This window comes from Bufo bufo, chromosome 1 (genome assembly GCF_905171765.1).
Source record: "Bufo bufo chromosome 1, aBufBuf1.1, whole genome shotgun sequence".
NCBI lineage: Eukaryota > Metazoa > Chordata > Amphibia > Anura > Bufonidae > Bufo > Bufo bufo.
In genome coordinates this window covers 445,015,453-445,043,158 of record NC_053389.1, presented here as the reverse complement: position 1 = coordinate 445,043,158, position 27,706 = coordinate 445,015,453, and the positions used below count along the sequence as shown (strand labels likewise).

General features: G+C 44.0%; 1 protein-coding gene across 1 annotated transcript in view; it reads left to right on the top strand.

Moving 5' to 3' along the window:
• The window catches only part of ALDH1L2 (aldehyde dehydrogenase 1 family member L2), an 81,198-nt gene extending 55,027 nt beyond the window's left edge, over window positions 1–26,171 (top strand). The window contains exons 14-23 of the mRNA XM_040408065.1: window positions 2,825–2,895; window positions 6,108–6,213; window positions 6,319–6,406; window positions 8,205–8,298; window positions 8,415–8,514; window positions 9,147–9,245; window positions 11,214–11,379; window positions 11,679–11,784; window positions 12,381–12,580; window positions 25,586–26,171. Of these exons, the coding sequence (XP_040263999.1) occupies window positions 2,825–2,895; window positions 6,108–6,213; window positions 6,319–6,406; window positions 8,205–8,298; window positions 8,415–8,514; window positions 9,147–9,245; window positions 11,214–11,379; window positions 11,679–11,784; window positions 12,381–12,580; window positions 25,586–25,641 (1,086 nt within the window). The 3' untranslated portion in view covers window positions 25,642–26,171. The remainder of the gene's footprint in view (window positions 1–2,824; window positions 2,896–6,107; window positions 6,214–6,318; window positions 6,407–8,204; window positions 8,299–8,414; window positions 8,515–9,146; window positions 9,246–11,213; window positions 11,380–11,678; window positions 11,785–12,380; window positions 12,581–25,585) is intronic.
• Window positions 26,172–27,706: the final 1,535 nt, after the last annotated feature.

Below are 27,706 nucleotides of genomic sequence, written 5' to 3'. Positions count from 1 at the left end.
AAAGACTCCTGTAGCCCGTCCTACCATTGCTCCCTGGGATCTTAATTTAGTACTGTCTGTACTAATGTCTCCCTCGTTCGAACCTATAGAAGATATATCCCTGAGACTTCTGACGTTGAAGACAGTATTCCTTACGGCCATTACAACGGCTAGAAGAGTCGGGGAGATCCAAGCCTTTTCATATAAACCTCCTTATCTGACAATCTTCGATGATCGCATAATTCTGAAACATTGCCCAGCCTTCCTACCTAAGGTAGTGTCTAGATTTCACTGCGAACAAGAAATATCACTGCCCTCGTTCTGTCCTTCACCAACCTCGGAAAAGGAGAAGAATTACCACAACTTGGATGTAAGAAGGGTGGTAATCTGCTACCTCAACAGAACTTCATCGTTCAGGCACTCAGACCAACTGTTCTTACAGTACCAAGGGCCCAACAAAGGTCACGGGGCAAGCAAACCTACGATATCCAGATGGATAAAAAATATGATCCAGTTAGCTTACCTGCAGAAATACCTCCAACCCCCGGTTGGAATAAGGGCTCACTCCACCAGAGCGGTATCATCCTCATGGGCGGAGGCAGCATCTGTATCATTAGAACAGATATGTAGAGCCGCAACCTGGGCCAATCCTATGACTTTTTTCAATCACTATAGGCTGGATATCCTTAAGAACCAGGACTTTACTTTCTGCTGCTGTCCCTCCCTAGATCCTATTACTCTGTTAATCCTCCAATAAGTGCCGTTGTGGAGGCATTAGGGAAAATAAATAATTACTCTTACCGGTAATTGGTTTTTCCAATAGCCTCCACAACGGCACTGGGATTCCCTCCCTAAAATATTATTACATGGGTCTAAGTTTGTAAAGACTTATTGTTTTCCTTCTAATGATGTAATTGTCCTTGGTTATTAATACATAATTTATCTTGGCATCACTTCCGTGTCCTCTCTTATTGACTGACTAGGTAAAGGGGAGGAGGTTCTTAAATCTTCTGCTTCTACGTCGTTGTTTCCTGTCCGAGGCGGGGACACTCCTCCAATAAGTGCCGTTGTGAAGGCTATTGGAAAAACCAATTACCGGTAAGAGTAATTATTTATTTCGTATTGCCGCATTTGTATTTAGCTGCAGAATAAGGATGTCAGGTCATTTTTAGCACATTGTGAACGCTGTGATATCAAAACCCAAAAAACCTTGCCAGAATTCAGTTTTCTTTTCAATTTTGCCACGCAAAGAATTTGTTTCCCATTTTCACACAAGACATGGTAAATTAAATGGTGGCATTAAAAAATGCATCTTGTTCCGCCAAAAATAAGCCATCATATAACTTTGTGAACGGAAAAATAAAAAAGCTATGGCTATTGGAACGTGGGGAGGAAAAATCCAAAATGGAAAAATGGAAATAGGCCCGGTCTTTAAGGGGTCAATGAAGCAAAAAATCACCACCTCCTCTGGCAGAGAGTTCCAAAGTCTCACTGCTTTAACAGTAAAGAATCCTCTTCTATGTTGATGGTGAAACCTTCATTCCTCCTAGATGTAGAGGATGTCCCTTTGTCATGGTCGCAGTCTTGGGTATAAAAAGATCATTGCACAGCAGTCTTTGTCCAAACTGAATAACATCAAGGTTTATAGCTTGGTACTGCAATCCACCTTCCCTTAATTTCCTTTATTACTATGGTCGCAGTAGTACAGCTATGTCCTTTCTATACACAGGTGTAAAAAACTGTACACAATGGCTTATATTTACTATTGTGGCAACATGTTGGCACAATGTGGCTTATCTAATTTCAGACAGAAAAGTAAGCATGCAAGCTAAAAAAAAAATAATCCACCATACTTCATCTGCGCTGAAAATGAATGTGCCGTCATGTGAACGGTGGTGTGGCTTAAAGGGGTATTCCCATCTCAGACAATGGGGGCATATCGCTAGGATATGCCCCCATTGTCTGATAGGTGTGGGTCTCACCTATCAGAGCTCTGCTTGGAGGATCCCGGATTTCCCAGGTTCTGTCCTCCACCAAGTGCTGCTCCCCGCTGCTCCCATTCATTTCTATGGGGCAGACGGAAATAGGCGAGCCAGCGCCACGGTTTGCGGTGCGCAACGCGGCATGGTGGCCCCACATTCTTGTGCATGAGGCCTTATTCTTGTCATGAGCATTTATGCCTTTTTGATAGATCCCATTAGATAAAGAAATCAGTCCTATTGTAAAAATGTCCCTCCTTTAGGCTTTATGCACACGACCGTATTTGTTTTGCGGTCTGCAAATCGCAGATCGGCAAACACGGATCCCAGCTGTGTGCATGCCACCATTTTTTTTTTCAAACTCCTGTAGAAATGTACTCATCTTGTCTGCAAGACAAACAAGAATAAGAGATGTTCTATCTTTTTTACGGGGCTGTAGAACAGACAAACGGATGCGGACAGCACACCATTAAAGTGAATGGGTCCCCATCTTTTGTCGTATGCATTTTTCCTTTTAAGGGTGGGTTCTCACGTAGGCTTTTGTGGAAGTTTTTTGAGCCAAAGCCCGAAGTGGATCCAGTAGGAAGGAGAAGTACAAGGCCTTCCTTTATGTTTCTCATTCCCTTCCAACCCACTACTTGTGTGGCTCAAAAAATTGCATCAAAACTGTCACAAAAACCTGTGTGTGACACCACCCTAAAAAGGGTTTCAAATGGTCCATGAACATTCAACAGATGTGAGTATACAGTATATAATTCATATAAATGTGCTGCTTTACTGTGCAATATTAAGTGTATGGAATATGCGCAGACCTTCAGTATACATTTGTGTGTATCAAGCACCACAATGACGTTTCTTTTTTTTAGGGCTCTACTATTCCAATAAATCAAGCTCGTCCAAATCGAAACTTAACATTTACTAAGAAAGAGCCTCTAGGGTAAGTGCATGATAATACGCTATTGAAGTTGCCAGAAAATTAAAAGAGTTTTCCCTCCTTGGCATATCCACAGGAGTTCCAAGGTCATGCAATGTGAATCCTTGTTAAAAAATGGATGTCCCCGAGTTGGGACCCCCATACCCAGTGGCGGATTATAATGAGGGCAATATAGGCGATCACCTGGGTGTGTGCATGAAGGTTAACCCTCATTATACATTACATGTATAGTAGTATTGGGGCATCTACACATTACACCTATAGGAGCTCATATGACATCTCAAAGGCATTAACATGTAGTTGCTGCCCCCTTTCCATCTAAAACAGCCTCCTGTCTTCTGGGAAGGCTTTCTACTAGATTTTGGAGGGTGTCTGCGGGAATTTTTGCCCATTCATGCAGAAGAACATTTGTGAGGTCAGACATTGATGTTGGACTAGAGGGCCTGGCTAGTATTATCTGTTCTAGTTCACCCCAAAGGTGTTTGATGGGGTTGAAGTCGGGGATCTGTGCTACCAGACATGTTCATTCACACCAAACTCACCCAACCATTTATGGACCTTGCTTTGTGCACTGGGACAGAAAAACGCCTTCGCATTGAGATTTCCCCTCACTGAAACTAAGGGGCCTAGCCCAAACCCGAAAGCCCCCCCCCCCCATTTCATTATCCCTCCTTCACTAAACTGTACAGTTAGCACAATGCAGTCAGGCAGGTAATGTTCTCAAGGAGATCACCAAACCCAGACTCATCCATCAGACTGCCAGATAGAGAAATGTGGTTCGACACTCCAGTGGTGGCATGTCCAGTGGTGGCATGCTTTAAACTGCTGTTCAACCATCAAACAACATCTATCTGATCTGAGGCCTGGTTCTGTCCATGTTTTCTGCATGCAGGAAGCGTATCTATACAGTAAGCTTATCAGTTCAGTAAGATGATGTATCCCATCATTCTACTACTAGTTATTTACTACTAATCATGAATTAGGTAGCTGTATACTACTTATCATGGGCTGATTGTATATGCAGAATGTTATGTATGTTTGTTTTTTTGCAAATTAGTACAACAGAAATAACATTTCTAAATAACATGCATAACTTTAAATATGATACCTGCTTAACACATTTGGCATCAGGTATTGAAACTGTCCAGTCCCATGCTAAACAGAGATGGGCATCATAATGGGAGTTCACGTGTAGCAGACACGCCCATGCCCAAATGCAGTTTTAGTACAAATGAACACTTTTTTCAAGCTTAAAGGGAATCTGTCACTAGCATATTAGCAAAAATATTTTTTTTATGAATCCATGTGTAATAAAGTACCTTATTTCCATATGTCTTGTTCTTTTTATTCTGTCTTGTCATTTCTTCAAAAAAACGCTTTTTAGGATATGCAAATGAAGCTGTAAGGAGCCCAGAGGGGCGTTATTCTTTGTCCACGGTGCCCAGGAACGCCCCTCTGAAGTGCCGTGCCCGCCTAAATTTGAAAACTAAGAACTCCTCCAAGATCGCCTAAATCACCTCCCAGAGGCGAGGCTAAGTGCTCCCCCCCCCCCCAGCGCCACGCTCTGCGGCAGGCAAACACCCCTGATCCTCCTCTCGCCTGCAACCGAAATCCTGCGCAGGCGCAGTGCCAGCGATTTAGCTGGCTGAGGAAACAGCGAACACGTCACTGGGATCGGCGCATGCCCAGTGACGCTGTTGAAGCGGTTGCCCTCAGTCGTCTTATCATGGAGGCAATCGCCGGCACTGCGCCTGCGTGGGATTTCGGTTGCAGACGAGAGGAGGATCGGGGGTGTTTGCCGCAGAGCGCGGCACTGGGGGGGGGGAGCACTTAGCCTTTAGGCGATTTAGGCTGCGTTCACACGGGCGAGATTTCCGCACGGGTGCAATGCGGTAGGTGAACGCATTGCACCCGCACTGAATCCGGACCCATTCATTTCTATGGTGCTGTGCACATGAGCGGTGATTTTCACGCATCACTTGTGCGTTGCGTGAAAATCGCAGCATGCTCTATATTCTGCGTTTTTCACGCAACGCAGGCCCCATAGAAGTGAATGGGGTTGCGTGAAAATCGCAAGCATCCGCAAGCAAGTGCGGATGCGGTGCGATTTTCACGCATGGTTGCTAGGTGACAGTCTATTCACTGTATTATTTTCCCTTATAACATGGTTATAAGGGAAAATAATAGCATTCTGAATACAGAATGCTTAGTAAAATAGCGCTGGAGGGGTTAAAAAAAACATTGCACCCGCGCGATAAAAGCTGAACATCGGAACGCAATCGCAGTCAAAACTGACTGCAATTGCATTCCTACTCGCGCGGGTTTGCCGCAACACACCGGGACGCATCCGGACCTAATCCGGACACGCTCGTGTGAACCCAGCCTTAGGCGAACTTGGAGGAGTTATTAGTTTTCACATTTAGGCGGGCACGGCACTTCAGAGGGGCGTTCCTGGGCACCGTGGACAAAGAATAACGCCCCTCTGGGCTCCTTACAGCTTCATTTGCATATCATAAAAAGCGTTTTTTTGAAGAAATGACAAGACACAGAATAAAAAGAACAAGACATATGGAAATAAGGTACTTTATTACACATGGATTCCTAAAAATTTTTTTTTGCTAATATGCTAGTGACAGATTCCCTTTAAGTTTTAAACGACGCCATTTTGCAGGAAAATCGCTTGTCGGCACGTTGCATCCGCACTGTTGCTGCTATGTGGGATCTGACCTGTATGTTATACATGATAAGGAGGCTCAAATTCCTTAGCTTCTGAAACCTCCTCACAGAGTCATTTGTGTGTATTGCATGTACACCTTTTGGACAAGAATTTAAAAAGTGAGCGTTTGTTAAAATTTCAGGTCCTGTACAGAGCTGTGTTTAGGTGAAACCTAGCAAAAAGTCTACTTTGAAAAAAAAATAACATATCTTTTCTTTCAGCATGCTATTGTCATTGCTTGCCAATCCATGAAGAAAATGACTTTTCTCTTAGAAAGATCCATTAATCTAGTAAAATAAGTGAAGTTCGGCAGTTGATTTTGTATGATCTTAGGGGTGATTTATCAAACTGGTGTAAAGTAGAACTGGCTTAGTTGCCTATAGCACCCAATCAGATTCCACCTTTCATTTTTCACAGCTCCTTTGCAACTAAGCCAGTTCTACTTTACACCCGTTTGATGAATCCCCCTCTTAGTGCCTGCTGTGTATTCTGTCCACAGAGTTTGTGCCATAGTGATCCCGTGGAACTATCCCTTGATGATGCTTGCCTGGAAAAGTGCAGCATGTCTGGCTGCAGGCAATACTTTGGTTCTGAAACCTGCGGAGGTATCTATTTATTATATGAACCTGTTGTGGTCATAAATGCTACGTAATCCAGTCTGTGTATGTACAGTTTGGTGCTGCTGTCTTATTAATACTTACTTATTTCAGGTGACTCCATTAACAGCATTAAAATTCGCTGAACTTGCTGCCAAAGCAGGTGTACCAAAGGGTGTTATCAATATCCTGCCTGGATCAGGTAATTCATTCTGTATAGTACAAATACGATCATTTAGAAATAATATGATTTTCAGCTCTAGGCCAAACGTACTGTATACACGGGATATAACTTCAGCTGTTGGTTGTGTTCACATATAGCCAGAGATGTGCAAGAATGGTCAAAGGTACTTACAGGGGTTCTCTGGGAATTATTTAAAATGGCACCAGCAACCTGTCCTGGGATGTGAGTAAGACTGGTTACCTCCACTTGCAGAGCAACACATTGGTTAGTGTTCCTGTCAGGCAGCTCAGCCATGATGACATATCGTAGGCAAGATCACACCTTTACCATCAAATATAGAGCATTGTAGTGAGGCCCCGCACCAGGGACGTAGCTATAGGGGAAGCGGGTGCTTTGGGGCCCTGAGCCAGAAGGGGCCCATCCAGGAGGAGGAGCACTAAAAGATTTTGTCAGGGCCCCCTCAACAGTATTACACAATGAAATTGTATACAGTGACAATATAAACGGATGTAACAGCAGCCCTGGTCTGAGAGAGAGATCTTTACTAGCCACAGGAATGGGGGCGGCATGAAAGGAAAGGGTTGCGAAAAAAATTACTGGGGGGTCCCATTAAAAAATTTGCTGTGGGGCCCAGTCATTTCTAGCTACGCCACTGCCCCGCACCCTCACCACCCTCCCCTAGGCAGCTTTGCAAGGAGTGGCAACCAGCCCTCCTCAAATTCTAGGACAGGTTGCTGGTGGTCATTTTAGATTATTCCTGGAGAACCCTTTTAAACAAATCTCCATTTTAAAATCTTCAATTATGACCTAGTTGACAGGTTTGAGATGTGTAAAACTGACAAGGTATCAGCAAGCAAGACAAGGAAGTTGAATACTGATTTGAAAATCTAAAAAATAGTTTTAGGTTGTGTTTCTGGCTTCAGTGGTCACCACTGAAACCAGTCATTGCCTGCATTGGTGCACATGCCTATGTCCATGCCCCAAACGGAAGAAAACAAGCATGAGACTGGAAGATGGAGAGAGTGCACTGGACTACATGGGCAGGTAAGTATGAATCTTAGGCGACGCTGGCTTCATGCTACCTGTTCTGAGGCACATTGATTTGAACAGTGTGTCTGTTTTTTAGGAGTATGGTGTAATTTGGTCAAACTCAGAGTTTAATCCCTGTATTGCATGATCGGGACTGTAAAGGAAAAGTATGATATGCATGTTCCCATTGTGCACCAGCCGCTGACGGACAGCGTTCACCATATTACTGAGCACAGGGGGAAACCTGTCAGTCAGTGGCATGAGGGCATGCTTTATTGGATGCCATATTGTGGAGGGATTATGTCTCGTGAATATGGTGCTGCACGTAGTGATATACGGCAACGGCCTTGTGGCAGGTCACTGTGCCACTGTAAAACTTTTTGCACAGCTCTATCATATGCATAATGCCTTAGAGTGTTCATAGCAAGTTTCTACTACATTACTGGAATGACTTCAACTTGGGGTCCATTCACACATCCGTAGTTCTGGGTCTGCATCCGTTCCACAATTTTGCGAAACTGCGGTGGACACATTCATTTCAGTGGGGCTGCAAAAGATGCAGACAGCACATCGTGAGCATGTCCTATTGTTGCCTGCAATCACGGACAAGACTAGGCATTTCTATCATAGGGCCGGCCACGTGTGGTCCGCAAAATACGGAACGCACACGACCGGTATCCGTGTTTTGCAGATCGGCAATTTGTGGACTGCTAAACACTTACGGACGTCTGATAAGACCCTAACTGTACCAGCGTATTCTACATCATTGTTTTATTGGCTTTTGTAGGAGGTGTAGTTGGACAGAGGTTATCCGAACATCCAGATATACGCAAGATTGGTTTTACAGGATCCACCCCAGTAGGAAAGCAGATCATGAAAAGGTATGTTCATCTACAGGTTTGTAGATTTCACAGGAGGCTCTTTTTCAAAGACACACACTGTGCCTCAAATATTTTCCCTTTCTTTTAGTCTTATACATTTTTTTCTGTTTATACAGTTGCGCCGTCAGCAATCTGAAAAAGGTGTCACTGGAACTTGGTGGAAAATCTCCTCTTATCATCTTTAAAGACTGTGACCTTGACAAAGCTGTGAGAATGGTGGGTATATCCCCTAAAAAAGATTTATAATTTAGATCAGTGGTCTCCCACCTTTCTTAACCCACGAGCCACATTTAAAGCGGGTTTCCCCATCTAAACATTTGTGGATTATCACTAGGATGTGCCACAAATTTCAGATAGGTGTGGGTCCCAAATATTTAGATAGGAATTCCCCTTTAACATGAAGAGATTGTAGAAGCCATATAACCAGGGGCGGACTGGCCATAGTCCCTACAGGGAAACTTCCCAGTGGGCCAATGCCTAGGGGGGCTGCCTGCCCCTTCTCACGGCCACCAGCCATGGTAAGTAATGATCTGATTCTCCCTTCCTGACTCCTGAATTTAACTGTATTGCCATCCTGAGAGAGCTGGAGTAGGAGGACAGAACTAGGTAGCCGGCACTGGACATTACAGAGGGGCAGATTTTGAGTAGGTGTGCTGTGCTGTGCATTGCAGACACCACTAGACAATTTCTACTGTGGATTTTCTACAGCGGAGGACATGTGCCATGTGTAGGTACCCTAAATGTATGTTTTCCCTGTAGAACAACTGCATAGAAAACAGAACAGGTTGTCCATTGTAGTGTTTGTATGTCCATAATGCCCATTGCTAACACTGTCTGTTTTATTACAGGGTATGGGAGCCGTATACTTTAACAAAGGTGAAAACTGCATTGCAGCTGGGAGACTTTTTGTTGAAGATTCTATACATGATGAGTTTGTTAGGAGAGTGGTAAGTGTATGATACCATCTATATGCTTAAAGGGATTATCCAAGACTAAAAATGTCACCCATATACTTACCCCACGCCGTTCCTGGTCCCCGCACCGCCACTGCAGATTCTCCCCGTGCGCGGATGAAAACCGGTGTCGGGGGGAGCAGCCAATGGCAGGCAGGGACGGGGATGAGCCTCCCTAGCGTCACCCTCTCTGCCCCCCCTGACTGCACTGATTAAGAGTATTACCGGATTCCTTGGTGCTTCACACGTGGGTCAGCTGCCAGCGAAACCAGGACTATCCCAAGAGGTAGCAGCCTAGTAGCTCCCCTGCAGTGATGACAAGATCCCTGTATAGGGGTTAGAGGGTGAAAACCTTGGGACTGCCAGGACGATGACCTTAGGACAGGGGTGGACTTGGAACTTACATATGTGGCCCTGTAAAAAAAATATAAAAGTGGCCCCATGTTGTAGGTGGATCCAAATTGACAGAAGACGGGTCAACAAAAGTAGGCAGGCCCAGCAATACCTCAGTTGCACACAAAATATTGCCCCAGCAGAACCAAACATTGTAGTCCAGTATAAAAAATACAGCTGCCTACGCTGCAGTATTCAACTGTATTACTGTCCTGAGGGCACCTGTGGATGCTGGCCAGGGACATGAGTAGCTGATGCTCTTAGTATTAATTAATATTAAGAGCATCAAATCATAATGCACCAGCAGGTGGCTGTGAGGTGGGCTCAGGCAGCCCCCTAGGCATCAGCCCACCAGGAAATTTCCCTGTAGGGTCTATGGCCAGTCTTAGAACTAACCAAAAAGTCAAACCGGTTAGCTGACACTGTGGGTTCACACCCACTGCTCGGTATAACAAGCTAAACAATAGTCTTTTCATCTATCTAAGATTTAGCAATGCTATACTTTTACAAAGACAAATTCTATTTTAAGTCCAACTTCTGAATTTCAGCAGGTTTTTATTCTTTAAATTTAGATTATGATAAAATTATGGCCACACATCAGGTTTTTTATGCATTTTTTTGAAGCCAAAACCAAGAGTGCATTAAAAAAATCTCAGAAGTTGTATCTGTTCTGTAACGAGGGGCCGGCAACGCGCGGTTCCTTTGCAGCACCGCCGCACAAGGAGAGGGACAGGGACGTAGCCTGCGTCCTCGTCTCCATGACAGCAGGCGAGCAGCAGGAGAGCCGAGCGCCGATAACGATGATTGGTGCTCGGCTGAGTTGGGCTACTGTGAGTCACGTGACGCCGGCCACGTCATGTGACTTACCAGCCAGGACTATTTAAACAGGCAGCCTGCTGGCCACAGGTTGCCTGTGAATAAGGTCTTTTCATTTACCAAGTTCTCTGTATTGGTTTGCATTGTACCTTGACCTCGGCTCTGTTTCCTTGACCCCGCTTCTGCTGTTTCCTCTGAATTGACGTGACCTCCTGGCATTCGGACCTCGGCTTGTGTTTGTTGTGATTTGGTTATTCCTTTGTACTGTCGTCACCTCCTGGTACTGACCTCGGCTTGTTTTGAACTTGCTTACTCTTTTATATGTATCTTTCGTCCTGTATTTTGACCGCTGCCTATATTTGGATTGTTTGTGTATTTACCCCTCCGCGCCTGCCTGTCACTTTGTTTATTATTTTCTCCAGTTTCATTGTTCCCTTTAAGGCCCAGCACGTACTCAGTTTAGGGAACGTCGTCCAGTTGTACACCGTCGCCTAGGGCGGACCGTATCCAGGGACAGAGGTGTGGGTTGAGCTCAGGGCTGTGCACGCTCTCCCCTTCTGTGACATGTTCTTTATACTTTCTCTTTTTTTTTATAATTGGGTTTCCAAAACTGCATAAAAAACCTTAAAGTGTGCCCATACCCTAGGGGTGAAGTAGAAAATGACCCCCTCATGACAGTGCCTGCATCAGTCTTTTAGCTTGCTTTGTAATACTGAGTAAAACTTATAACGGAGCATAATGGCCATTCTGCAGGTGGAAGAAATTAAGAAGATGAAGATAGGAGACCCTCTGGACAGGTCTACTGACCATGGCCCTCAAAACCACAAGGCACACTTAGACAAACTCCTGAATTACTGTGAAATTGGAGTCAAGGAAGGAGCAACTTTGATTTATGGTTCCAGACAAGTGCCTCGGCCAGGTGAAAAACATGGTTACTAATAAAGTAATGAACAGCAGAATGGCTATCAGGTCACGTTACGAAATTAGTATGTTACGATTTAGATTTACTTTTGAAAAATGTAAGAAAATAATAGGTCTATCCATGAATGGGGAATGGTGAGTCTCCTATTTCTAGTGAGGACTGAAAATAATTGAAATTTGATAGTTCAAATACTACAGTATGTTAACAGCAAGGTGTGTATCACTTTTTTCATTATTTTTTTTTTTGAAGGTTAAAGTTGCATTCTGTCTGAACCCTAATTCTCTTAAACACCATAGGTTTCTTCATGGAACCCACTGTATTCACAAACGTGGAAGACCATATGTACATTGCACAAGAAGAATCCTTTGGACCGGTAATGGTCATTTCCAAGTTTAAAGATGGGTATGTTCTTCACATGAAAGCCTTTTCCAAGCAAATAGTGGTTACCAGAGCGTGACTCTGCTTCTATATGTAGGACCACCTTAAAGGGAATATGTCACCAGTTTTGGTGAATCTATCACCATTTTGATAATATATTGTACTGAACAGCTCCAGCGCATGCTGAAGAGTCCTGAATATTCATGACAGTCTCTTGGATTGTCAGGAGATTCCCTTTTAACCCTCTAATGACCACTAATACACCTTTCTGTGGAGCTCAGTAATGGGTCTTATACTACAGTCTGTGTTTTTATGGTACTGTACTATAAGTAGTGCCCTAGAGCTTGGCTGTCCAATGACAATGTGATTTCTGCACTACAAGCCAGAATCCGACAATCCTCCAATTCTGGTTGTTTAACCCTTTGATCGCCGTATCGTTGATGGCAGTTTGATCAGAGAGTGTTCCCACCTTTGATTAGATCTCTGGGTTTACCCCATGTCAGTGCGGTTTTCAGCTGCACCATGGTCGCTACTTGTGAACTCACCCTTAACCTACTCCTATAATGGTCATCAGATGGAGACACCTTTTGATTTCAGCTGTTTTTCCCCCCCTCATACAGTGATGTTGATGGAGTGCTAGCACGAGCTAACAACACAGATTATGGGCTAGCATCTGGAGTCTTTACAAGAGACATTAGTAAGGCCATGTATGTGAGTGAGAAGCTGGATGCAGGAACTGTTTTTATCAACACCTACAACAAAACTGATGTTGCGTCACCATTTGGAGGATTTAAACAGTCTGGATTTGGCAAGGACTTAGGTAAATATTTTCGTAAAAGACAATTTTATATTGCGGCAGCATGAGATAAATTTATGCAGTGATCTGTGTTCTGTACGTGGGCTGATTTTAATGTGGTGGCATTTGTTGGCTTGTATTATTGCAGGCCCTTTATAAATCTGCTGCATTTTGTAACTGCTCTTAGCCACACACTCTTTTCTAGAAAATTTTTAAAACCAATACTGCCGATAATGATCGATACTGCCACATAGTTGCATATACAAACTTTCACTACTTATTAGCCATAAACATATTTACGGTAAATAAAATAAAATTTTGACCAAATCAAATGTGATGTATTTAAAAAAAACTCATATACCTACCATTCACATTTTTCTTTAGTCTCCAGCCGCCTGTATTCCACAGCCATGTTTTATGACTTTAGTGACATACAGGTGTAACAACTGTCAGGTACAGTATAAGGGCTCATGCACATGACCGTATCCTCTCTGAGACATACGGTCCGTGAGCGGGCCATATGTCCCGGAGTGGCATACATTGTGCGCACGGGAGTACACAGCATTATAGATTACAATGATGCTGTGCACGTCGGGCCGCCCGCGGGACTATTGTCCCGCACTCATAAGATCTTATGAGTGCAGGACAATAGTCCCGCGGGTGGACCTTATGTCTCAGAGGGCATACGGTCGTGTGCATGAGCCCTAACAGTGGTATGCACTACAGGCTCCATGTACACAACTGTATTTTCAGTCTGCATCCGATCCGCATTTCATTTTAATGGGCCATCACGAAAAAAAAAAAAAAATAGAACATATGTATCATAGTCTTGTCCATTTCATAAAAAAGAATAGGTATTTGTAACATAGTGCGGGATGAGCAGAAGGGGAAAATACACGATGCACACTGGATCCGCGGATCCATGAAACGGATACGGTCGTGTGCATGAGGCCTTATCATAGTGCACCTATACTATATGCCCAGCCAGACAGTCATTACAAAGCAATGGCAACGCAAATAGTGTAGGGCCTCAAATGAACATTAGGCACATTCAAGAAACTGTTTTAGTGCGGAAAAATTGTTTATCGCTTGCTACAACTGTAATGAATGTCACCTAATGGTTCAGTGGCTTCCATGGGACTATATATCATTTATTGGTCCAGTTACAGAGGTTTTCCTTCGGTTTCAAATTGGCTTAAAAACATAAAAGAAGCAATGCTCATCTCCACCAATCCCTTGCCGCTCTAATGCTGCACAGGTTCCCTGTGCTCTGTGCTTTTTGCTCCTGTCTCAAAATGCCATCATATTCATCAAGGCATTTCCTATGTGCCGTGATGGGAGCTGGAAGTGGAGAGTAGTGGGGACCAAGGCAGCATGGGAACAGCAGTGGCAGGGGATTGGTGGAAGTTTTGCCTCTTTTGTTGGACTGGCAGTAGCAGAGGATCTATAGAGGTTTTGCTTCTTTTGTGTTTTTAAGCCACTATGACCCCACTGGCACCAATTTTTGTTTTGCTGGAAAACCCATTGAACTATTTCTCTTTTACAGTAGATTGCTTATGGCAGCACTATGCTCACCATATGATATACAAAACTGCAAGGGAACAGCTACAGGTGCAACTCAATAAATTAGAATATCATTGAAATCTTATCCCCCCAACCTCTATCAGCCTCAGATCAGACATGCACTACGTCCTGATGCTGTACGCAGTTAGGACACAGTGCAGAGCGAAGCCCAGAAAAAGACCAAGGAGGGTGATTACAGCCAGCGCAGTTTTTCCCTCACAGGTCCCTGCGCCTCCTGCATGCTAATAACTGCTTCTATGATGGAAGCAGTCACTAGCATTTGGACTATAAGATGCACTGCCATTTTCCCCCGCTAATAAAAAAAAATATATAAAAAAATCTGTCTCTCACAAAATTAGAATATTGTGAAAAAGTTCAATATTGTAGACTCATGGTGCTACATTCCAATCATCTAATTAACACAAAACACCTGGAAAGGCTTCCTAAGCCTTTAAATTGTCCCTCAGTCTGGTTCAGTAGGCTACATAATCATGGGGAAGAAGGCTGACTCAACAGTTGTCCAGAAGACAGTCATTTGTACAAAAAAGAGCAAGGATTTAACAAGGTAAAAAAATCTAATTTTATTAATTATAAATCACATGAGCATTACAGGTGAGACTCAAAAGGGACAGAACATGGAGACTGGGCCACAAAAGAGCTCTGCAATGTGGAGAATCACAATGGGGGATAATGTGACCATATACAGCAGGTAACAAACATTTAACAGAAGCTGTGAATATTGGAGTAGTTGCGGGTGCAATTGCTGTCCCCTAGTGTTGAACAACTACCTAGCTCTTATTCACAGCGTCCAAGCAATGGATGCTGTAGGGTATAATTGGACAGTGCAATACTACTCATAAAGATGGCATATAACAATAACTGTAAATCACTAGTCCCACCCTAATCCAGGTACCATGTTACCTACCCATGTTGCTGCTGAAAGATGGTGACACGGTTCCCCCACTGCTTCGACCTCAACACGTGTTTCGCCACGTAGGCTTCGTCAGGAGGTACCAAAAGAAGACAGTCATTCACACCCTCCACAAGGAGGGTAAGCCACAAAGGGTCATTGCTATAGAAGCTGTCTGTTCAGAGAGTGCTGTTTCCAAGCATATTAAAGGGTTTCTATCACTTCGTTTCACCTATTTAGCTTTCAGACACTAGCGATCCGCTAGTGTCTGCTTTATCTAACCATCCTAATATAAGAGCTTATTGTCCTGCCGTTTAGCTAAAAAAATAACTTATATAGATATGCAAATGAGCCTCTAGGTGCTATGGGGGCGTGATTAGCACCTAGAGGCTCCGTCTACCTTAACAAACTGCCGCCGCCCAGCGCGTCCCTCCAGCCCGCCCATCTCCTCCGGAATGCGATGCTCCTCGTATTCGGCGCATGCGCAGTGAATGTCTGATCGCTTCCCTGCTCAGACATCTCCACTGCGCCTGCGCCGATGACGTCATAGTGCTCCGAGGAACAGGCGCAGTGGAGATGTCTGAGCAGGGAAGCGATCAGACATTCACTGCGCATGCGCAGAACAGAGACGCGCACGGAGAGGATCGCTTCAGCTGGAGATGGGCGGGCTGGAGGGACGCGCTGGGCGGCGGCAGTTTGTTAAGGTAGACGGAGCCTCTAGGTGCTAATCACGCCCCCATAGCACCTAGAGGCTCATTTGCATATCTATATAAGTTATTTTTTTAGCTAAACGGCAGGACAATAAGCTCTTATATTAGGATGGTTAGATAAAGCAGACACTAGCGGATCGCTAGTGTCTGAAAGCTCAATAGGTGAAACGAAGTGATAGAAACCCTTTAATGGAAAGTTGAGTTTGGTAGAAAAAGGTGCACAAGCAACAGGGATAAGCGCAGCTTTGAAAGAAAAGGCCATTCAAAAATTTGGGGAGGTTCACAAAATGTGGATGCGGCTGGAGCCAGTGCTTCACCACATACAGATGTATCCAGGACATGGGCTACAACTGTTAAATTCCTTGTGTCAGGCCACTCTTGACCCAGAAACGACTTACCTGGGCTAAGAAGAAAAAGGATTGGGCTGTTGCTTAGTGGTCTAAAGTTCTATTTTTGAATAAAAGTAAATTTTGCATTTAATTTGGAAATCAAGGTCCCAGAGTCACACAAGTGGAGAGACACACAATCCAAGTTGCTTGGGGTTTAGTGTGAAGTTTCCAGTCCGTGATGGTTTATGGAGCCATTTCATCTGCTGGTGTTGGTCCACTGTGTGTCCGAAGTCATCGCAGCCATCTCCCAGGAAATTTTTGGGGTGCTTCATGCTTCCCTCTGCTGACAAGTTTTATGGAGATGCCTATTTCATTTTCCAGCATTACTTGCCTGTCACCTGACAAAAAAACCCATAGAGACACCAGACCAACAATGCAGATGAGTTAAAGGCCGCTATCAAAGCTACCTGGGCTTCCATAACCGCTATCAAAGCTACCTGGGCTTCCATAACACTTCAGCAGTGCCACAGGCTGATTGCCTCCATGACACGCCGCATTGATGCATTAATTCATGCAAAGGGAGCCCTGAGTGCATATACTATACATACTTTTCAGTAGGCCAACATTTCTGTATTAAATAGCATTTTATTAATTGTTCTTATATAATTTTCTGAGATACTGACTTTTGAGTTTTGATTAGCTGTAAGCCATAATCATCAACATTAACCACCTCCGGACCGCTGTACGCACAGACGCGTCCTGGAGGTGGTTGATTCATTCCTCCTGGACGCGCCGGCGCGTCATCTCGCGAGACGCGAGATTTCGGTCACAGCCGGCCCGCGCATGCGCATCGCGGGCCGGCAAAAGTTAGAGGAGTATTTCATCAGCAACCTGCCAGCCAATGATCGTCGCTGGCAGGTTGCTGATTTTTAAAAAATCGAATCACAAGCCAGATAACAGATCATATTAGTAAATATGATCTGTTATATGGCTTCTCTGCTTCTCTGCTGGTCCTTTTCGTCGGTTGGATCCAGCAGAGAAGCAGACATCACTGTGAGTACACACCAAACACTGCCCTTAGCCCCTGATCACCATCCATCACCCCCATCATCCAAATTAACCCCTTGATCGCCCCCTGTCAATCACTTAGTGAAAGACAAAAAGTGATCAGTGTAAACTGACACTTTTTTTTTTCACTAGTATTGGCTGTTAGGTTTTAGGGATAGTTTAGGCCCCTTGGTTAGGTAGTTAGCGTCAGTTAGCGCCCACCCCACCGCACCGCAGTCACTTTTATTCGCTGTTTAGCGTATCGCTAATCAGCATTTGTACTTTTATAGTATCTGTAAGTGATCAAAACTGATCACGGTCAGATCTATAATAGTATTAGTGTCACTTTAGTTCGCCCTCCACCCAAAACGCAGTGTTTGCCCGATCAGGCCTGATCGGTCGCCCACACGTGCGTTCACCCACGCCCGCCCCACCGCAGTGACAAAAAAATTTTTTTTTTTGATCACTGCACATTCACTTTACACGCTCTGCGGCGATAAAAAAATCAGTTTTGATATTTTTTATCAACCGCAGCGGCCTCCGGTACTTCGCTAGCCTCCCCTTTGTAAGACAGGCTTGCTTTTTTTCTTGGGTAGTCTCAGGGAATACCCCTAAATTTAGTAGTCCAAATGTCAAACAGGGGGTATTCTTCTGAAGAGGCCTACAGGATTCTGACCCAGTCGGATGAGGAGTGGGAACCCTCATCTGATGAATCTAGCGGGTCAGAATATGAACCTGTAGAAAGCAGTGGCTCTCTGACCCAAAGTTCGGACGAGGAGGTTGAGGTCCCTGGCAGCACCAGGCGTACCCGGCCCCGTGTCGCTAGACCACAGGTTATGCAGGATCCGCTTCAAGAGCAGCAGAGTGGGGCTGTCGCTGCCGGATCACGTGGTGAGGCATACACCAGCAGCGCAGCCCTTCCTGGACCTAGTACCAGCACTGCCGTACAACATGGTGAAGTAGCGAGCACCAGAAGGGCAGTTGAAGCTGGTACGGTGGCACGTGCACTAGTTACCCCGTCGCAGCCACCGCACAGACAGGCCCGTAGAGCCCCTAGAATCCCTGAGGTGCTGGCAAACCCTGATTGGCAGTCACCAACTTCAGCCGCACCAGTAGTTCCCCCTTTCACCGCCCAGTCTGGAGTTCGGGTTGAGACGGCTCAGATCAGTACGGCCCTGGGATTTTTTGAGCTGTTCTTGACTGCGGAGCTCTTGGACTTAGTCGTGGCAGAGACCAACCAATATGCCACACAATTTATAACCGCAAACCCGGGAAGCTTTTATGCCCAGCCTTTCCGGTGGAAACCAGTCCAAGTTTCCGAACTTAAAATTTTTCTGGGCCTTCTCCTCAACATGGGCCTGACAAAAAAGCATGAATTGCGGTCATATTGGTCAACGCACCCAATTCATCACATGCCCATGTTCTCTGCTGCTATGTCCAGGACACGATTTGAGGCCATCCTGCGTTTCCTGCACTTTAGCGACAACACCACCTCCCGTCCCAGAGGCCACCCAGCTTTTGACCGGCTCCACAAAATTCGGCCCCTCATAGACCATTTCAACCAGAAATTTGCAGATTTGTATACCCCTGAGCAAAACATCTGCGTAGACGAGTCCCTAATACATTTTACCGGGCGCCTTGGCTTCAAACAGTACATCCCAAGCAAGCGTGCCCGGTATGGGGTCAAATTGTATAAGCTCTGTGAAAGGGCCACAGGCTATACCCACAAATTTCGGATCTATGAGGGAAAAGATCAGACCCTGGAGCCGGTCGGTTGCCCTGACTACCTGGGGAGCAGTGGGAAGACAGTCTGGGACTTGGTGTCACCCTTATTCGGCAAGGGGTACCATCTTTATGTGGACAATTTTTACACAAGTGTGGCCCTCTTTAGGCATTTGTTTCTAGAACGGATTTGCGCCTGTGGCACCGCGCGAACTAGTCGCGTGGGCTTCCCCCAACGGCTTGTAACCACCCGTCTTGCAAGGGGGGAGAGGGCTGCCTTGTGTAACGAAGAACTGCTCGCGGTGAAATGGAGAGACAAGCGTGACGTTTACATGCTCTCCTCCATTCACGCAGACACGACAATACAAATTCAAAGGGCAACCCGTGTCATTGAAAAGCCCCTCTCAGTCCATGACTATAATGCGCTCATGGGAGGGGTGGACTTCAATGACCAGATGTTGGCTCCCTATTTAGTTTCCCGCAGAACCAGACGCTGGTATAAGAAGGTGTCTGTATATTTAATTCAATTGGCGCTCTACAATAGTTTTGTTCTCTACAGTAAGGCTGGGAGAACACGATCCTTCCTCAAATTCCAGGAAGAGATCATCGAGAACCTCCTTTACCCAGGAGGTTCCGTGGCCCCATCCACCAGTGTAGTTAGCCGTCTACACGAGCGACATTTCCCCAGTGTCGTTGCTGGTACCTCAACCCAACCGCCACCCCGAAAAAAATGTCGTGTCTGTAGCAGGAGTGGAATAAGGCGTGACACCCGCTATTTCTGTCCTGACTGTCCGGACCACCCTGCCCTATGCTTAGGAGAGTGTTTCCGGAAGTACCACACACAGGTACACCTAGCATAGGGATCACATCTCACCAGGACAGGCACACAGGGCTATTAGGGCCCTTTCTCTCACAGCTGCTGCAAACCTCTCCTTTCACCTGGGATAAAGTGCATAACGTACTTCGCCACATCTTTGGGCGATTTGCGCTTTGCACATTGTCCCATGGGGAAGGAGAGGTTTGTTCTATAAAGGTAAAAAAAACAAAACAAAAAAAAAATTACCGGTAAGTAAAAAAGTTAAAAAAGTTTAAAAAAGTTAATATGTTCTGTTCTAAAGTTAATAAAGTTATTGCTTTGCGGCCTGGTTTTTTCTTTTTTGTTTTGTTTTTTTTACCTTCCAGGTGGACCATCCGATCGACCAGCTGCAGCACTGATGTGCATTCGGACAGAAGCATTGCGCTGCTGTCAGATTACACGCAAGTCGGTGTATGCGGCGCTGCAAGACGAGATTTCTCCTCTGCAGTAAAAGATATGTTTGCCAAGGCATATGAGCTGAGGAGGTGGCGGTGTTCATATACTTTGGCAAACACTTTGTATATATAAAAAAAAAAATCCCGGCAATGATTTATTCATCCACATCGATTGATGTGAATGGAGAAATCTGGTTTGCCAGGGCATACGAGCTGAAGTGGGTATGGATGTTGGGCGGAGCTCCTATGTCCTGGCAGACGCCTTTCCCCTCCTTTTTTCTTTTTTTGGCCGAGATTTTTTCATCCACATTGATCGATGCGAATGAAGAAATCTGTGCCGTTCATTTTTTTCTTTCAGCCCAGAGGCTGAACGGAAAAAAAAAATCTCATTACCCGTATGCTCAATATAAGGAGAATAGCAGAAACTCCTAATGCTGGGCATACATGTAATGATTGCGGAGACCCTCAAATGCCAGGGCAGTACAAACACCCCACAAATAACACCATTTTGGAAAGAAGACACCCCAAGGTATTCGCTGAGGGGCATATTGAGTCCATGAAAGATTGAAATTTTTGTCCCAAGTTAGCGGAAAGGGAGACTTTGTGAGAACAAAATCAAAAAAATCAATTTCCGCTAACTTGTGCCAAAATTTTTTTTTTTCAATGAACTCGCCATGCCCCTCATTGAATACCTTGGGGTGTCTTCTTTCCAAAATGGGGTCACATGTGGGGTATTTATACTGCCCTGGCATTTTAGGGGCCCCAAAGCGTGAGAAGAAGTCTGGTATCCAAATGTCTAAAAATGCCCTGCTAAAAGGAATTTGGGCCCCTTTGCCCACCTAGGCTGCAAAAAAGTGTCACACATCTGGTATCTCCGTACTCAGGAGAAGTTGAGGAATGTGTTTTGGGGTGTCTTTTTACATATACCCATGCTGGGTGAGATAAATATCTTGGTCAAATGCAAACTTTGTATAAAAAAAATGGGAAAAGTTGTCTTTGCCAAGATATTTCTCTCACCCAGCATGGGTATATGTAAAATGACACCCCAAAACACATTCCCCACCTTCTCCTGAGTACGGAGATACCAGATGTGTGACACTTTTTTGCAGCCTAGGTGGGCAAAGGGGCCCACATTCCAAAGAGCACCTTTCGGATTTCACAGGTCATTTACCTACTTACCACACATTAGGGCCCCTGTAAAATGCCAGGGCAGTATAACTACCCCACAAGTGACCCCATTTTGGAAAGAAGACACCCCAAGGTATTCCGTGAGGGGCATGGCAAGTTCCTAGAATTTTTAATTTTTAGTCACAAGTTAGTGGAAAATGATGATTTTTTTTTTTTTTTTTTTTTTTTCATACAAAGTCTCATATTCCACTAACTTGTGACAAAAAATAAAAACTTCCATGAACTCACTATGCCCATCAGCGAATACCTTGGGGTCTCTTCTTTCCAAAATGGGGTCACTTGTGGGGTAGTTATACTGCCCTGGCATTCTAGGGGCCCAAATGTGTGGTAAGGAGTTTGAAATCAAATTCAGTAAAAAATGACCTGTGAAATCCGAAAGGTGCTCTTTGGAATGTGGGCCCCTTTGCCCACCTAGGCTGCAAAAAAGTGTCACACATCTGGTATCTCCGTACTCAGGAGAAGTTGAGGAATGTGTTTTGGGGTGTCTTTTTACATATACCCATGCTGGGTGAGATAAATATCTTGGTCAAATGCCAACTTTGTATAAAAAAATGGGAAAAGTTGTCTTTTGCCAAGATATTTCTCTCACCCAGCATGGGTATATATAAAATGACACCCCAAAACACATTCCCCACCTTCTCCTGAGTACGGAGATACCAGATGTGTGACACTTTTTTGCAGCCTAGGTGGGCAAAGGGGCCCATATTCCAAAGAGCACCTTTCGGATTTCACAGGTCAATTTTTACAGAATTTGATTTCAAACTCCTTACCACACATTTGGGCCCCTAGAATGCCAGGGCAGTATAACTACCCCACAAGTGACCCCATTTTGGAAAGAAGACACCCCAAGGTATTCCGTGAGGGGCATGGCGAGTTCCTAGAATTTTTTATTTTTTGTCACAAGTTAGTGGAAAATGATGATTTTTTTTTTTTTTTTTTTTTTCATACAAAGTCTCATATTCCACTAACTTGTGACAAAAAATAAAAACTTCCATGAACTCACTATGCCCATCAGCGAATACCTTGGGGTCTCTTCTTTCCAAAATGGGGTCACTTGTGGGGTAGTTATACTGCCCTGGCATTCTAGGGGCCCAAATGTGTGGTAAGGAGTTTGAAATCAAATTCTGTAAAAATTGACCTGTGAAATCCGAAAGGTGCTCTTTGGAATATGGGCCCCTTTGCCCACCTAGGCTGCAAAAAAGTGTCACACATCTGGTATCTCCGTACTCAGGAGAAGGTGGGGAATGTGTTTTGGGGTGTCATTTTATATATACCCATGCTGGGTGAGAGAAATATCTTGGCAAAAGACAACTTTTCCCATTTTTTTATACAAAGTTGGCATTTGACCAAGATATTTATCTCACCCAGCATGGGTATATGTAAAAAGACACCCCAAAACACATTCCTCAACTTCTCCTGAGTACGGAGATACCAGATGTGTGACACTTTTTTGCAGCCTAGGTGGGCAAAGGGGCCCACATTCCAAAGAGCACCTTTCGGATTTCACAGGTCATTTTTTACTGAATTTGATTTCAAACTCCTTACCACACATTTGGGCCCCTAGAATGCCAGGGCAGTATAACTACCCCACAAGTGACCCCATTTTGGAAAGAAGACACCCCAAGGTATTCCGTGAGGGGCATGGTTAGTTCCTAGAATTTTTTATTTTTTGTCACAAGTTAGTGGAAAATGATGATTTTTTTTTTTCTTTTTTTTTTCATACAAAGTCTCATATTCCACTAACTTGTGACAAAAAATAAAAACTTCCATGAACTCACTATGCCCATCAGCGAATACCTTGGGGTCTCTTCTTTCCAAAATGGGGTCACTTGTGGGGTAGTTATACTGCCCTGGCATTCTAGGGGCCCAAATGTGTGGTAAGGAGTTTGAAATCAAATTCTGTAAAAATTGACCTGTGAAATCCGAAAGGTGCTCTTTGGAATATGGGCCCCTTTGCCCACCTAGGCTGCAAAAAAGTGTCACACATCTGGTATCTCCGTACTCAGGAGAAGTTGAGGAATGTGTTTTGGGGTGTCTTTTTACATATACCCATGCTGGGTGAGATAAATATCTTGGTCAAATGCCAACTTTGTATAAAAAAATGGGAAAAGTTGTCTTTTGCCAAGATATTTCTCTCACCCAGCATGGGTATATATAAAATGACACCCCAAAACACATTCCCCACCTTCTCCTGAGTACGGAGATACCAGATGTGTGACACTTTTTTGCAGCCTAGGTGGGCAAAGGGGCCCATATTCCAAAGAGCACCTTTCGGATTTCACAGGTCAATTTTTACAGAATTTGATTTCAAACTCCTTACCACACATTTGGGCCCCTAGAATGCCAGGGCAGTATAACTACCCCACAAGTGACCCCATTTTGGAAAGAAGAGACCCCAAGGTATTCGCTGATGGGCATAGTGAGTTCATAGAACTTTTTATTTTTTGTCACAAGTTAGTGGAATATGAGACTTTGTAAGAAAAAAAAAAAAAAAAAAAAAATCATCATTTTCCGCTAACTTGTGACAAAAAATAAAAAGTTCTATGAACTCACTATGCCCATCAGTGAATACCTTAGGGTGTCTACTTTCAGAAATGGGGTCATTTGTGGGGTGTTTGTACTGTCTGGGCATTGTAGAACCTCAGGAAACATGACAGGTGCTCAGAAAGTCAGAGCTGCTTCAAAAAGCGGAAATTCACATTTTTGTACCATAGTTTGTAAACGCTATAACTTTTACCCAAACCATTTTTTTTTTACCCAAACATTTTTTTTTTATCAAAGACATGTAGAACTATAAATTTAGAGCAAAATTTCTATATGGATGTCGTTTTTTTTGCAAAATTTTACACCTGAAAGTGAAAAATTTCATTTTTTTGCAAAAAAATCGTTAAATTTCGATTAATAACAAAAAAAGTAAAAATGTCAGCAGCAAAGAAATACCACCAAATGAAAGCTCTATTAGTGAGAAGAAAAGGAGGTAAAATTCATTTGGGTGGTAAGTTGCATGACCGAGCAATAAACGGTGAAAGTAGTGTAGGTCAGAAGTGTAAAAAGTGGCCTGGTCTTTCAGGGTGTTTAAGCACTGGGGGCTGAGGTGGTTAAAGGGTTTCTGTCACCCCACTAAAGTGATTATTTTTTTTTGGGCTAGTTAAATTAGTTATATAGCGATATATTAAAATATAATAGTGTTCCTTACTTTGATCCAGCAGTTTAGTCAAAAAACGAAGTTTTATCATATGCAAATCCGGTCTCTACCAGCAAGTAGGGCGTCTACTTGCTGGTAGCTGCTGCAGAAATCCGCCCCCTCCTCTTGTTGATTGACAGGGCCAGCCGGGATCTCCTCCTCCGGCCAGCCCTGTCGGCATTTCAAAAATCGCGCGCCCGTGTTGAATCTGCGCAGGCGCTCTGAGATGAGGAGGCTCGTCTCCTCAGAGCTCCCTCAGTGCGCCTGCGCCGATGACATCATCGAAATAGAAGACGTCATCGGCGCAGGCGCACTGAGGGAGTTCTGAGGAGACGAGCCTCCTCATCTCAGAGCGCCTGCGCAGATTCAACACGGGCGCGCGATTTTTGAAATGCCGACAAAGCTGGCCGGAGGAGGAGATCCCGGCTGGCCCTGTCAATCAACAAGAGGAGGGGGCGGATTTCTGCAGCAGCTACCAGCAAGTAGACGACCTACTTGCTGGTAGAGACCGAATTTGCATATGATAAAACTTCGTTTTTTGACTAAACTGCTGGATCAAAGTAAGGAACACTATTATATTTTAATATATCGCTATATAACTAATTTAACTAGCCCAAAAAAAAAAAATCACTTTAGTGGGGTGACAGAAACCCTTTAAAATAAATAAAAGCTTGTAATAGATCACTCTATATAATATGAGTTTCACTTTTTGATTTGAATTACTGAAAATAATTAACTTTTCAATGATGATCTAATTTATTGAACTGTACCTGTACAATTGGCAGGGATTCTAATGATTAGAAGGCGACTGCAGTTTATGTAGTGCCAAGTTATATTCTCAGGTTGACTGAAGATGGAGAGAGATATGCAAGTTATTTATATCGTGATACTGGTCTTATATCCTAACACAAAGCTACATTGGCATCTCTTTGGGCTTCAGAGCTGAAATCTCTCTGGATTCAATGTTGGCTTAGTGTCTGCATAAAGTTTGCTCTGGTGATTTGTATTAGATGAATAATGTTTTTACATCAAACGCATCACAACTTTCATCCCTTTAGCAAAATCACAATGGCTGATGGAAACGTTTTTCTATGGATTGTAATATTGTATATTTTTGTATTGCAGGAGAAGCGGCTCTCCATGAGTACCTCAGAACAAAAGCAGTCACTGTGGAGTATTAACAGTTCTTGTGCAGCCACATAGCAGTAAAATCATCATGAACTTATTTTCCCAGTGAAATTCATCTACACAATATCAAGAATTGTACACTTAAGGAAACCATGTGCCTATACAACCACTTTCATTCAGATCCAAGCCTTTTTGTGTAACACGCTTTCCTTTAAGAACACATTATATATGCAATCTTTCAATCATGGCAGGGCTTTTTTCTATAGACATGTGATTGTACAACAGTAGACAGACATTTGCCCATGTGGCTAATGTGCTGTAAAGTATCAGTAAGTTTGTAATGGAAATATAGTAATACTCAGGAATTACCTTAAAGGGGTTTTCCAGTGCGTTTGCTTTGATGAGCCAACTGCTTTGTATTGAGAAAATGCTTTTCAAGATAATTTCAAAGCTTTCATTAAAGGGATTGTCCCACAATAACTATTCTACATTTTTAAACCAGCACCTGGATCTAAATAATTTTGTAATTGCATGCAATTAAAAATGTAATATAGCCACTGAGCACTGAGTTATTCAATTCAATGTATCTGTATAGCGCCACCTGCTGTTTGCTCTTTTGTAAATTCTCTGTCCTGCTCACTAAGGTTGACATACAGTGAGGAACAGAAGTATTTGAACACCCTGCGATTTTGCAAGTTCTCCTACTTAGAAATCATGGATGGGTCTGAAATTCACATTGTAGGTGCATTCCCGCTCTGAGAGACAGAATAAAAATAAAAAAAATCAGGAAATCACATGATTTTTAAAGAATTTGTTTGTCTTGCACTGTTGAACATAATTATTTGAACACCTGAGAAAATCAGTGTTAATATTTGGTACAGAAGTCTTTGTTTGCAATTACAGAGGTCAAACGTTTCCTGTAGTTCTTGACCAGGTTTGCACACACTGCAACAGGGATTTTGGCCCACTCTTCCACACAGATCTCCTCTAGATCTGTCAGGTTTCGGGGCTGTCGCTGAGCAACACAGAGTTTCAGCTCCCTCCAAAGATGTTCTATTGGATTTAGGTCTGGAGACTGGCTAGGCCACTCCAGAACCTTGATATGCTTCTTACGGAGCTACTTCTTGGTTATCCTGCCTGTGTGCTTCGGGTCGTTGTCATGTTGGAAGACCCAGCCACGATCTATCTTCAATGCTCTCACTGAGGGAAGGAGGTTGTTGCTCAAAATCTCACAATAAATGGCCCCATTTATCCCCACCTTAATACAGTGCAGTCTTCCTGTCCCCTTCGCAGAAAAGCACCCCCAAAGCATGATGTTACCACCCTCATGTTTCACAGTAGGGATGGTGTTCTTGGGGTGCAACTCATCCTTCTTTTTGCTCCAAACACGACGAGTGAAGTTTAGACCAAAAAGTTCTACTTTGGTCTCATCTGACCACATGACTTTCTCCCATGCCTTCTCTGGATCATCCAGATGGTCATTGGCAAACTTCAGATGGGCCTGGACATGTGATGACTTGAGCAGAGGAACCTTCCATGCAATGCATGATTTGAAACCATGACGGCGTAGTGTTCTACCGACAGTGACCTTTGAAACTGTGGTCCCAGCTCTCTTCATGTCATTGACCAGCTCCTCCCTTGTAGTTCTGGGCTGATTCCTCACCTTTCTTATCATCAGTGATACCCCACGAGGTGAGATCTTGCATGGAGCCCAAGTCCGAGGGAAACTGACAGTCGTCTTTAGCCTCTTCCATTTTCTAACAATTGCTCCAACAGTTGATCTATTTTCACCAAGCTGTTTGGCAATTGCCCCGTAGCCCTTTCCAGCCTTGTGGAGGTCCACAATTTTGTCTCTGGTGCCTTTTGACAGCTCTTTGGTCTTGCCCATGGTAGTAGCTGGCGTCTGACCGAGGCCTCTTGCACACTACTGTATGGCTTTTTCAGTATTTTGCGGTCCGCAAAAAATATGGATGATGTCTGTGTGCATTCCGTTTTTTGCAGAACGGAGCAGCTGGCCCCTGATAGAACAGTACTATCCTTGTCCGTAATGCGGACAATAATAGGACATGTTCTATCTTTAAATGGAAACAGAAGGCATACGGAGTACCTTCCATTTTT